This window comes from Zea mays, chromosome 9 (assembly GCF_902167145.1).
Source record: "Zea mays cultivar B73 chromosome 9, Zm-B73-REFERENCE-NAM-5.0, whole genome shotgun sequence".
Classification (NCBI taxonomy): Eukaryota; Viridiplantae; Streptophyta; class Magnoliopsida; order Poales; family Poaceae; genus Zea; species Zea mays.
In genome coordinates this window covers 123,020,445-123,033,716 of record NC_050104.1, presented here as the reverse complement: position 1 = coordinate 123,033,716, position 13,272 = coordinate 123,020,445, and the positions used below count along the sequence as shown (strand labels likewise).

At 44.2% G+C, this 13,272-nt stretch overlaps 1 protein-coding gene and 1 pseudogene across 1 annotated transcript; both read left to right on the top strand.

Annotated features, from left to right (window-relative positions):
• Window positions 1-3,582: 3,582 nt before the first annotated feature.
• On the top strand, window positions 3,583-4,857 carry LOC109942300 (uncharacterized; annotated as a pseudogene).
• A 5,405-nt stretch (window positions 4,858-10,262) lies between these two features.
• LOC100384086 (uncharacterized) lies at window positions 10,263-12,360 on the top strand. Its single transcript, NM_001176683.2, has one exon. It carries the CDS (start codon window positions 11,666-11,668, stop codon window positions 12,353-12,355), a length of 690 nt encoding a protein of 229 aa, NP_001170154.1. The 5' UTR covers window positions 10,263-11,665; the 3' UTR covers window positions 12,356-12,360.
• The last annotated feature ends 912 nt before the right edge of the window (window positions 12,361-13,272 follow it).

The window sequence follows — 13,272 nt, the reverse complement described above, 5'->3', positions numbered from 1 at the left end:
TGACTCCATAAGAAGTATAGGAGAGTTACTTAGACTTATAAGAAGGCCGAGCCCACCGGCACTTAACACCATCAACAGCAGCACAAAGTTAAAACCTGAAAAACAACAGGGAATAAAACCCTGAGTATGGAATTACTCAGCAAGACTTACCCGACTAAAGAAAAGACTCTCAAGGGTATGCTGGCTAGAGGGATTCAAGGTATGGCTTATCAAGAATCAAAGACTCTGTTTTGCAGAAAAGCTTACTATGAGTGGATCCTTAAAATCCATCTTTTAATTGTCAGGTTAAGTAAAGTTCACACAGTTCACACAGGACAGTTTATCACAGTTTATACTCCATATATTGCTATATGGAGGCCAGCTCATCATTAAGCGCCGAGCCACGCATAGGCGTCGTTGCCACACTTTAACCATAGGGCAACTCATTATGGTAACTCACCTTCTTACCAGAGCGTAGGTGCGTCGTTACAAGTACATTACACTTCTCAGTATTCCCATGTCTGTATACCCATACACATCCATGGGGTACTGAATCCCGAAAAGTAAATAATCCATATCGCAGCCTTCATATATACATATGTAGAACATGTATATAATCAAGCGCTTTTTATGCTCTTCCCTAGACCGACGGTTGTTCGGTCATGCTCTCACATCTCACCTTACCTTGAGCGTCGATCCATTCAAAACTGAATGGCCTTAAAAATAACAATACACATGTATGCAATACCCTCGATTGTGGGTTAGTGGTTTTCAAATAAGCCACCTAATAGTCCTTAATTTAGGGCTTAATAGAGGATGTCGCAAGCATCATAGTTTTTCAAAGCCAAACAATGTGTTTAGTTGAAAATAGGTTTTTTAAAACCAAAACTTTTGTTTTGAAAATACGTATGTGACCGTATATACTTAATTCTGCTCCGATACCAGCTGTGGCAGAACCTCCCAAGTTATTGGGCCCACATGCACCTGTCCTTGTCTCAAAGACCTCAGACTGCTATGCATGTGCACCAGATAACTTAACAGGATCCGTCCGATTGCCCCAAGGACATCGGATAAACCACTTACAACCAAGATCGCGGGATTAAGTAACACAAATCACACACACCAATATTTTTGCAGCGGAAATCTTATTACCAAATTTTACAAGTTACAAAAATTTTACATTATTTTATCGGAGTGATTGCAAAAGTATAAGTTTGAAATATATCCTAGCTCAAGTGATCATCCTCCATAAGAAGTATAGGAGAGTTACTTAGACTTATAAGAAGGCCGAGTCCACCGGCATTTAACACCATCAACAGCAGCACAAAGTTAAAACCTGAAAAACAACAGGGAATAAAACCCTGAGTATGGAATTACTCAGCAAGACTTACCTGACTAAAGAAAAGACTCTCAAGGGTATGCTGGCTAGAGGGATTCAAGGTATGGCTTATCAAGAATCAAAGACTCTGTTTTGCAGAAAAGCTTACTATGAGTGGATCCTTAAAATCCATCTTTTAATTGTCAGGTTAAGTAAAGTTACCTGCATCTAAAGTTCTTTCTACCCTAGTTCAATCACTTGGCCTACACTAGCCATCTTTTCATCATCCCTTTAGTTCACTGGATTTCTACGTGTAAGTCAGTGAACAAGTCTTCATAACTGCGAAGTTACGGTGATCCGAATCGATTATACTCAGCTGAGGATCTCCAATCACACGACATATGTAGCACTTAACCCTTGCATATGTCAACTCGCCACCGGGTTCTTAAGACCAGATCAGGTTCACGCCAACCGAGAGCACAGATACACCACCGTCCAGCCTCTTGCCACGGAGGGTACACGCTACTCTCGCCATCTCTCCACTCCCATTGTGTGTTATCTTATTTTGGTATTAGTCTGCCCGAGGCAAAGCTTACCCATGACGAGGCATGTGACCAGTTAAAGTGACCTCGGTCAGCAGGCCTACATCGGCACAGTCCTTAATCGACTCAGACAGAGACACTACACTGAGACTCCTTTCTCGTGCAAGTCAACCGCCCGGTCTCAGCTTTATTAGTTACAACCCAAAGTTTGGTACCTAGCAGAGGTACATCTTTTTCGATGTTGAACCCATCAAGGCCTTTGAAAGATCCACCATCAAGTTTTATTTTTGAAAACATTCCCACCCACTGAAGCATCACCTTTGTTTTAAAACAAAACATTTTTGTATGCTAAAGCAAGGCTAAGCATCATAAAATTCTTTTTCAAAACGGATATCAAGGAAGGGAAATCAATTTTCAAGGAAGGAAATGCATCAACGGTTTAGCACACAACTCCTATCACCTAATACATCAAACAAGGTGATAAAGATTTTAAAACATCAAGGAGGTGGCAAATGCACCGGGGCTTGCCTGAGTAACACTAGGTTAGTGTTGTTAGGTGGCAACCACTTGGCGAGTATCCTTTGGCTTGGCACTCGTTCAGATTATCCATCTTCCGGTTCGTCCATCCGCATCACCATGGGATTTAGCCCATGCTTGGGGTCGACTTGGCTCTTCTTCCGCATCACGCGATTATTTATCGTACCTCATGAGATGCATGATGCACATGTATGAGCACGAGTATAACGAGTATAAATAGTACAAGATAGATAATCTAAGCTAAAAAGGATGAAACACTTATAACCTATAACCAAGCATATTTTATACAATATACCAATTCCAACTTTAGAACTAAAAGACCAAAAGTGTTTATACGCATTACTTATCAAACAGACCCTAGATTTTGGTTGAAACAGATATATCGATGTTACTTAATCCTAAATATTCGAAATAGCCATCAACATTCATTCAAATCATGAAATCGGCCAACATACATAGAATATCATACCTAGAATAAACTAACTAATTATGCAGGGCATCGACTATATCAATTAATCAAATTGACATAACCACACTAGAAAATTCTATTTACTAGCTAATAGGAATACTAAGCTTATTTCTTTCGTCATCAGCTCGCCCGAATATTACCTAAATTAATCTATCTTTCGCATTACTAACTCTATCGTACTTCACATATATTTAATCCTATCGCGACGCGACTGCTTCAAAATCATGAAAATAAGCACATCATATTCATCGAACTACTTCAATAATTAAGCTAACGGAAATTTTGAATCGGCTTACCATTCTAAATCTGACGCGCTATCCGCGAACACGGCAAGGATTCTGGTTCAGCTCTTGTGTCGAGCACTTGGGGAATACCACGCTGCTAGCTTCGTCTTCATCCGACGGTTGGGATTTCTTGGGGATGCACGAACGACGACGACCTTCGATTGAAGTCTGGAGCGAGCTGGCGAGGACACGAATTTATTGAGGGCTCTGGCGATGACGAAGTCATGAGCAAGGAAGGACGGGTTCAACAGCTCGACGACAAATGCGGGCACGCATGAAGCCTGATGGACGAAGAGCGAACGCACGGATGGGTCGAACTGGAACTAGAGGACGACGAACGCCATGGCGGGTTGAAGACCGGATTTAATAACAGTGTTGTACCATGACGAATAGGAAATCGACGATCGACCAAGATGTGATCGGCGAGTTGAACGACTCCGATGATTTGACGGCAGTCGCGACAGCTAACAGGAGGACGCGCGCAGAGAAACAGCACGGCACGGTACCAAGCGCCATGGCCCGGGCTAGTTCAGACACCAGCACATGCAGCGGTTTACCGTGTCCAACGCGCGCGTCACGGACTTGATATCGATTGCTAGCAGTTTCGCGCGCACGACAACGCGACGGAGGCGAATTGAACAGGGAGCTTCGCGGCAGCACGCGCAGGAACAACGGAACGCTAGGCGCGCGACGAGGAAGCAGAAAGCCACAACGAGGGAGCGCGGCGTGCAGACTGGGCAAGCTGGACGCGCGGCCGACTGGAGCAGCGCGAGCAGAGGACAGGGAGGAACTTGCTATGGCCGAGCAAGATCCGGGGCGGCTGGGCAGAAGGAGCAGCTGCGCGTGCGGCAAGCTGGAACTGGGAGATGGGCAGGGCGCGCGGCACAGGAAGAACGCCAGGAGGAGGAAGAAGCAGCTGGGCTGCGCGGCTGGAGGAGCTTGGGGAAAGGAAAGCCGCAGCAGAGAGCTCAGCACGTAGGGGAGCTCGGCAAGGAGAACCGGCGAGCAGGGAAGAGGGAGCGAGGACGCGCCATGGCTGGAGCTTGGAGCTTCGGTCGGCTGGGCGAGCTCCGGCGTGTAGGGAGAAGAAGGCTGGGCAAGCTGCTCGGCAGAGGAGGACTGGAGTCTGCTGCGCTCGTCGCGGGGCTCCAGGGCCGGGCTTCACGCACGTGCAACAAGTGCGACCGCACAGGGCCCAAAATTCTAAGGGGCCTAAAAAACTTCTTATCTCAGTAGTAAGTCTAAACAATATGCATCAATGAGCAGACTAATATTACACCATTTAAGCTTAACTTAGTTAGCAGCTAGCTTGCTGCTTTTCAAACACATCTAGTAAATGTTTTGCAATTTAGAATATATGAATTCTATTACAATATAGTTCTGATTGTATTTTTTTTCTATGAAATAGGACCTCTTTTGAATTTTAGTACAGGGCCTCTAAATTTACCGGCCCGTCCCTGCAGGGCTCCATGGCGCGGATGCCAAAGCGAGCAGGAACAGCGCGCGCAGGGAACAGGACAGGGGCGCGCAGCTTGGGAGAGCAGGGAGAACGCAGACCGTTGAGCTGGAGCCGGGAGACGCGCTTCCGGTGGCCACCATGGCCGGAGTTGGAGGCCGAGGCGAGCAGAGAGAAACGCAGAGGGAGCTGGAAAATTTGTGCGGAAGAAGAAGGCGCGCGGCCAGAAGATAAGGTTGTGGTTGTGGCCAACGCATGAAAAAATCAGAGAGAAGGGGGCGATGACTGGTGGGATTTTTGTTTTTCAGAGTTGAGCGGCGCAGGATAACGACGCCGGCTGAAATTTTTTTTGAGAAGTTTCTTTTTATTCAATTCCTATACGATTTCTCTACTCCGTGATACACATTTTCAAAGCAACCACTATTTTGATTTTTAGTAGCACCGACTCAACTTGATTAGAATCTAAACCATAAAGTTTTCGAATAATTCTAAATTTAATTAGTCTCACACTAGACTTAATTAGTGCGACACGAGTCGAAAAACCTAATCCGAGTTTTAGGGGGTGTTTGGGAACAAAGTTTTTCTGCAGTTTTGGAAGAATACTGCAGTATTCTCAAATACTGCAGTATTATATACATAATGGTGTTTGGCAAGCTGGGTAAAATCTCTGTTTTCAAAACTGAAGTATTGCAAATACTATAGTTGTTTTAAGGCATTCTAAACTTAGCTCTGGACCTCAGTTTTCAAAACTGCGGTATTATAAACTACGGTATTGTCATAACTAAAGTATAGTATAGTATTTCAAAAACTGTAGTTTTCAAAAACTTTGTTCCCAAACAGGGCCTTAGGGTTATGATTTGGGCGAAAGTCAAATAGATCAAATTAAAATGACACTTGGGCTATACATATTATTTTCTCGGACTTTGAAATAGCAAATTGAATCGGCCGACACTTAATTTGGTTTAAGTTCACTCGGGAGTCGGATGAATTCGTATCGTTAATTCACCTTTTTAAATCAAGGCGAAAAGCAACGGACTGAATTAAACATATTTCGGCTTTTTTATTTTAATCCGCTCTACGTGATTCGACCGAAATTAGCAGAAACCAGAGCCGCTAATGTATACGCGATTTCGTCGTCAAAACAGCGTGCGGACGAATAAATTGAATCATATTCGCGCGCATGATTTCACTCAGACGACGCACGATCCCAATTATTTTGCCCCGAATATTTTAGTCGTCGAGTTCAAATGAATTTGTCCGAGGATAAAAATTATTCGAGTGGGTCGGGCTTCCGGATTCGTATTCGCGCGAGCGATGAATTTTAGATAATCATCGGACGCACCGATTTTTCGGAACAACTATGTTCCGGACATCACGAAAATTTAGGAAGAGCCCGGATAGATGAAAACAAAAGCGATGTCGCATTCGCGACAGACGAAACAGATGCGATATTAAAATCACGATAGATGAAGATGATTAGACTTTAGTGTCCGTCTTATTCACTGATATCACATGCTTAAATCCGTACTCGATGTCGAACGGAATATAAACACCTGGGGTGTTACAGCCCTCCCCCTTAAAAGAATCTCGTCCCGAGATTCGGAGCGAAAGACTTTTAAGAGTAGAGCAGCATGTAACCCATATCCATATCAGCGATAATCGTGAGACATTTCCAAATAAAGGCGGGTGTCTCGGGATGTGGTTTCTCTAGTGGACATAACATGTATCGCCTTAGGCTAATTTAGCAGTGTCCACCAATAGAGACGGTGGCTGCCAGAGAAACACATAAGGTTCCATATGTGCAGTTTGCTTTTTCTAATGACACTGTACTATCTGAGTCTGTTGAGCGAGCGGTGGATATGTGACTTTACCCAAACAGAATCAGATGCACCATCTTGGGTAAAACACACAGAAGGAGGTTTACCAACAAGTGGTCGTGGTAAGTTCATAGCACACGAGACGGGTGTGAATGTCTAATAACATCACAGTTGACCCGCGGCTAGCCAGAAAATCCAAGTCCAAGAAAAATGATAAAGACTCGGAAAATGTCAACGAAGAGATCCGTTGATGTTGACTTTGCAACCAATCCATTTTATCAAGCACTAGGCATGGCTCGACCTAATCACTCATGCTGGAAAAGCCACGTGAGGCGATCGAGGCATGACTAGGGCGATAATTAGGTGGTTTCTGGCCGACTTAATCTCGGTTCTTGAAAGTACTTCCTTAAGTGGGTTGAACCAAAATGAGTTTAGGCAAATCGATAAAACGATCTCTAAACTCAACCTTTGTTCATAAAGCAATACAAGTTAGTAAAACCAACTTGTTGAACTACCTTTGACATTGAGCAGGTCCTCTCAGTACCATCGATAAGCTAAGGGTTGAGAGTTCACATTTGCTAGCAAAAGGTCATGCATTTAGGTAGAAATCCATTTGGTTAGGTTGTTCATCTGTTTCTTCATGCGATATGAACTAACTTGGTTCAGGAATACATGGACTAAATAAGAGAGTGAATGAACAAACTCCTGCATCTCAGCAGCAGGGAAAACCTATCTCCATTTTGAGAGCTAATCAACTATCTTCAATACTAAAAAGCTTCAAGGCTTCACCTTTACACAAAGGATGTAAAGGGAACTTGTATGAGTAGTCTCTACCAAGATCAAAAGAAATAAGACCACACATGAAAGTGGTATGCCCTTTTGATCCAACGGAGATGACAGATGTTGCTTGATCACTTCACAAACAACATAGAAATTGTTTCAAGGAGGAGGTCTACGGAAGACAACATATTGATATAATCTCATAATGGATTATGACTACTAACTGTGATACTAGCGTGTGCCGAGTAGCGCAACCATGTGCGTACACACAGAAGGCCCTCGGTTTCGTCACGACACCACTGGTTTTAGTCATAACACCATTATCAGACATAACCAATAAGAAACCTCACGCGACACAAATGAATTGGGCAAGGGTGACAATATACAAGGAGATATTCCACTTGTAAGGATAGTTACAAGTAGAGAGCCAAGTAGATCATGGGTCGATGAAATGAACAGGGCATGGCCATAACCTAAATTTGTATGAGTTTGGTCATCGAGGGATAACGAAAAATTCAAATTTGGGTCATGGTTCACTAATTAAGAACATGGCCTAGTTTTGGGTTTAGGCAATCAAGTCACCAACCTTCTATCGACGTATCAAGCACAAGAGCAAACACCATATAAGACCTTAACAGGTTACGTAAAGAATGGAGGACACCTATTTCATCGAAGTTCATAATTCAGCATTACACCACATTATCTACAATCAATGGTTACTGGAATAAAGATGAGAGAAGCATTTTGGGTGTATAGGTGACAAACATAATGCAACAATCAGGATGCATGCTCGTCTTATTCGTCCTCACGAGTTTTGCCAACATACGGTGGCAATAGCGTTCTATATCGGTGGCATACTTACGACTCTCTCGATATTTTGCTAGTCATCAACTACCCATACGTTTTCGAGGTTAGTGTACGTGCAGAAAAATTCCATCACAGCCCAATTTTCCCATGATGCAGTTCACACAGGACAGTTTATCACAGTTTATACTCCATATATTGCTATATGGAGGCCAGCTCATCATTAAGCGCCGAGCCACGCATAGGCGTCATTGCCACACTTTAACCATAGGGCAACTCATTATGGTAACTCACCTTCTTACCAGAGCGTAGGTGCGTCGTTACAAGTACATTACACTTCTCACTATTCCCATGTCTGTATACCCATACACATCCATGGGGTACTGAATCCCGAAAAGTAAATACTCCATATCGCAACCTTCATATATACATATGTAGAACATGTATATAATCAAGCGCTTTTTATGCTCTTCCCTAGACCGACGGTTGTTCGGTCATGCTCTCACATCTCACCTTACCTTGAGCGTCGATCCATTCAAAACTGAATGGCCTTAAAAATAACAATACACATGTATGCAATACCCCCGATTGTGGGTTAGTGGTTTTCAAATAAGCCACCTAATAGTCCTTAATTTAGGGCTTAATAGAGGATGTCGTTAGCATCATAGTTTTTCAAAACTGTTTTTCAAAGCCAAACAATGTGTTTAGTTGAAAATAGGTTTTTTGAAACCAAAACTTTTGTTTTGAAAATACGTATGTGACCGTATATACTTAATCCTGCTCCGATACCAGCTGTGGCAGAACCTCCCAAGTTATTGGGCCCACATGCACCTGTCCTTGTCTCAAAGACCTCAGACTGCTATGCATGTGCACCAAATAACTTAACAGGATCCGTCCGATTGCCCCAAGGACATCGGATAAACCACTTACAACCAAGATCGCGGGATTAAGTAACACAAATCACACACACCAATATTTTTGCAGCGGAAATCTTATTACCAAATTTTACAAGTTACAAAAAATTTACATTATTTTATCGGAGTGATTGCAAAAGTATAAGTTTGAAATATATGCTAGCTCAAGTGACCATCCTCCATAAGAAGTATAGGAGAGTTACTTAGACTTATAAGAAGGTCGAGCCCACGGGCATTTAACACCATCAACAGCAGCACAAAGTTAAAACCTGAAAAACAACAGGGAATAAAACCTTGAGTATGGAATTACTCAGCAAGACTTACCTGACTAAAGAAAAGACTCTCAAGGGTATGCTGGCTAGAGGGATTCAAGGTATGGCTTATCAAGAATCAAAGACTCTGTTTTGCAGAAAAGCTTACTATGAGTGGATCCTTAAAATCCATCTTTTAATTGTCAGGTTAAGTAAAGTTACCTGCATCTAAAGTTCTTTCTACCCTAGTTCAATCACTTGGCCTACACTAGCCATCTTTTCATCATTCCTTTAGTTCACTGGATTTCTATGTGTAAGTCAGTGACCAAGTCTTCATAACCGCGAAGTTACGGTGATCCGAATCGATTATTCTCAGCTGAGGATCTCCAATCACACGACATATGTAGCACTTAACTCTTGCATATGTCAACTCACCACCGAGGTTCTTAAGACTAGATCAGGTTCACGCCAACCGAGAGCACAGATATACCACCGTCCAGCCTCTTGCCACGGAGGGTACACGCTACTCTCGCCATCTCTCCACTTCCATTGCGTGTTATCTTATTCTGGTATTAGTCTACCCGAGGCAAAGCTTACCCATGACGAGGCATGTGACCAGTTAAAGGGTCCTCTGTCAGCAGGCCTACATCGGCACAGTCCTTAATCGACTCAGACGGAGACACTACACCGAGACTCCTTTCTCGTGCAAGTCAACCACCCGGTCTCAACTTTATTAGTTACAACCCAAAGTTTGGTACCTAGCAGAGGTACATCTTTTCCGATGTTGAACCCATCAAGGCCTTTGACAGATCCACCATCAAAATTTATTTTTGAAAATATTCCCACCCACTGAAGCATCACCTTTGTTTTAAAACAAAACATTTTTGTATGCTAAAGCAAGGCTAAGCATCATAAAATTCCTTTTCAAAACGGATATCAAGGAAGGGAAATCAATTTTCAAGGAAGGAAATGCATCAACGGTTTAGCACACAACTCCTATCACCTAATACATCAAACAAGGTGATAAAGATTTTAAAACATCAAGGAGGTGGCAAATGCACCGGGGCTTGCCTGAGTAACACTAGGTTAGTGTTGTTAGGTGGCGACCACTTGGCGAGTATCCTTTGGCTTGACACTCATTCAGATTATCCAACTTCCGGTTTGTCCATCCGCATCACCATGCGGTTTAGCCCGCGCTTGGGGTCGACTTGGCTCTTCTTCCGCATCACGCGATTATTTATCGTACCTCATGAGATGCATGATGCACATGTATGAGCACGAGTATAACGAGTATAAATAGTACAAGATAGATAATCTACGCTAAAAAGGATGAAACACTTATAACCTATAACCAAGCATATTTTATACAATATACCAATTCCAACTTTAGCACTAAAAGACCTAAAGTGTTTATACGCATTACTTATCAGACAGACCCTAGATTTTGGTTAAAACAGATATATCGATGTTACTTAATCCTAAATATTCGAAATAGCAATCAACATTCATTCAAATCATGAAATCGACCAACATACATAGAATATCATACCTAGAATAAACTAACTAATTATGCAGGACATCGACTATATCAATTTATCAAATTGACATAACGACACTAGAAAATTCTATTAACTAGCTAATAGGAATACTAAGCTTATTTCTTTCGTCATCAGCTCGCCCGAATATTACTTAAATTAATCTATCTTTCGCATTACTAACTCTATCGTACTTCACATATATTTAATCCTATCGTGATGCGACTGCTTCAAAATCATGAAAATAAACACATCATATTCATCGAACTACTTCAATAATTAAGCTAATGGAAATTTTGAATTGGCTTACCATTCTAAATCTGACGCGCTATCCGCGAACACGGCAAGGATTCTGGTTCAGCTCTTGTGTCGAGCACTTAGGGAATACCACGCTGCTAGCTTCATCTTCATTCGACGCTTGGGATTTCTTGGGGATGCACGAACGACGACAACCTTCGCTTGAAGTCTGGAGCAAGCTCGCGAGGACACGAATTTAGTGAGGGCTCTGGCGATGACGAAGTCACGAGCAAGGAAAGACGGGTTCAACAGCTCGACAACAAATGCGAGCACGCGTGAAGCCCGATGGACGAAGAGCGAACGCACGGATGGGTCGAACTGGGACTAGAGGACGACGAACGTCATGGCGGGTTGGAGACCAGATTTAATAACGGTGTTGTACCATGACGAATAGGAAATCGACGACCGGCCAAGATGTGATCGGCGAGTTGAACGACTCCGATGATTTGACGGTAGTCACGACAGCTAACAAGAGGACGCGCGCAGAGAAAAAGCACACCACGATACCAAGCGCCATGGCCAGGGCGAGTTCGGACACCAGCACACGCAGCGTTTTATCGTGTCCAACACGCGCGTCATGGATTTGATATCGACTGCGAGCAGTTTCGCGCCCACGACAATGTGATGGAGGCGAACTGAACAGGGAGCTTCGCGACAGCATGTGCAGGAACAACGGAACGCTATGCGCGCAACGAGAAAGCAGAAAGCCACGACAAGGGAGCGCGGCGTGCAGACAGGGCAAGCTGGACGCGCGGCCGACTGGAGCAGCGCGAGCAGAGGACAGGGAGGAACTTGCTATGGCCAAGCAAGATCCGGGGCGGCTGGGCAGAAGGAGCAGTTGCGCGTGCGGCAAGCTGGGACTGGGAGATGGGCAGGGCGCGCGGCACAGGAAGAACGCCGGGAGGAGGAAGAAGCAGCTGGGCTGCGTGGCTGGAGGAGCTTGGGGAAAGGAAAGCCGCAGCGCAGAGATCAGCACGTAGGGGAGCTCGGCAAGGAGAACCGGCGAGCAGGGAAGAGGGAGCGAGGACGCGCCATGGCTGGAGCTTGGAGCTTCGGTCGGCTGGGCGAGCTCCGGCGTGTAGGGAGAAGAAGGTTGGGCAAGCTGCTCGGTAGAGGAGGACTGGAGTCTGTCGCGACGAGCGCAGGGCCCCATGGCGCGGACGCCAAAGCGAGCAGGAACAGCGCGCGCAGGGAACAGGACAGGGGCGCGCAGCTTGGGAGAGCAGGGAGAACGCAGACCGTTGAGCCGGGGCCGGGAGACACGCTTCCGGTGGCCACCACGGCCGGAGTTGGAGGCCGAGGCGAGCAGAGAGAAACGCAGAGGGAGCTGGAAAATTTGTGCGGAAGAAGAAGGCGCGCGGCCAGAAGATAAGGCTGTGGCCAACGCGTGAAAAAATCAGAGAGAAGGGGGCGGTGACCGGTGGGATTTTTGTTTTTCAGAGTTGAGCGGCGCAGGATAACGACGCCGGCTGAAAACAAAATCTGAGAAGTTTTTTTTATTCAATTCCTATACGATTTCTCTACTCCGTAATACACATTTCCAAAGCAACCACTATTTTGATTTTTAGTAGCACCGACTCAACTTGATTAGAATCTAAACCATAAAGTTTTCGAATAATTGTAAATTTAATTAGTCTCACACTAGACTTAATTAGTGCGACACGAGCCGAAAAACCTAATCCGAGTTTTAGTGTTACGATTTAGGCGAAAGTCAAATAGATCAAATTAAAATGACACTTGGGCTATACATATTAGTTTCTCGGACTTTGAAATAGCAAATTGAATCGGCCGACACTTAATTTGGTTTAAGTTTACTCGGGAGTCGGATGAATTCGTATCGTTAATTCACCTTTTTAAATCAAGGCGAAAAGCAACGGACCGAATTAAACATATTTCGGCTTTGTTATTTTAATCTGCTCTGCGTGATTCGACCGAAATTAGCAGAAACCAGAGCCGCTAATGTATACACGATTTCGTCGTCAAAACAGCGTACGGACGAATAAATTGAATCATATTCGCGTGCATGATTTCACTCAGACGAAGCGCGATCCCAATTATTTTGCCCCGAATATTTTAGTCGTCGAGTTCAAATGAATTTGTCCGACGATAAAAATTATTCGAGTGGGTCGGGCTTCCGGATTCGTATTCGCGTGAGCGATGAATTTTAGATAATCATCGGACGCACCGATTTTTCGGAACAACTATGTTCCGGACATCACGAAAATTTAGGAAGAACCCAGATAGATGAAAACAAAAGCGATGTTGCATTCGCGACAGACGAAACAGATG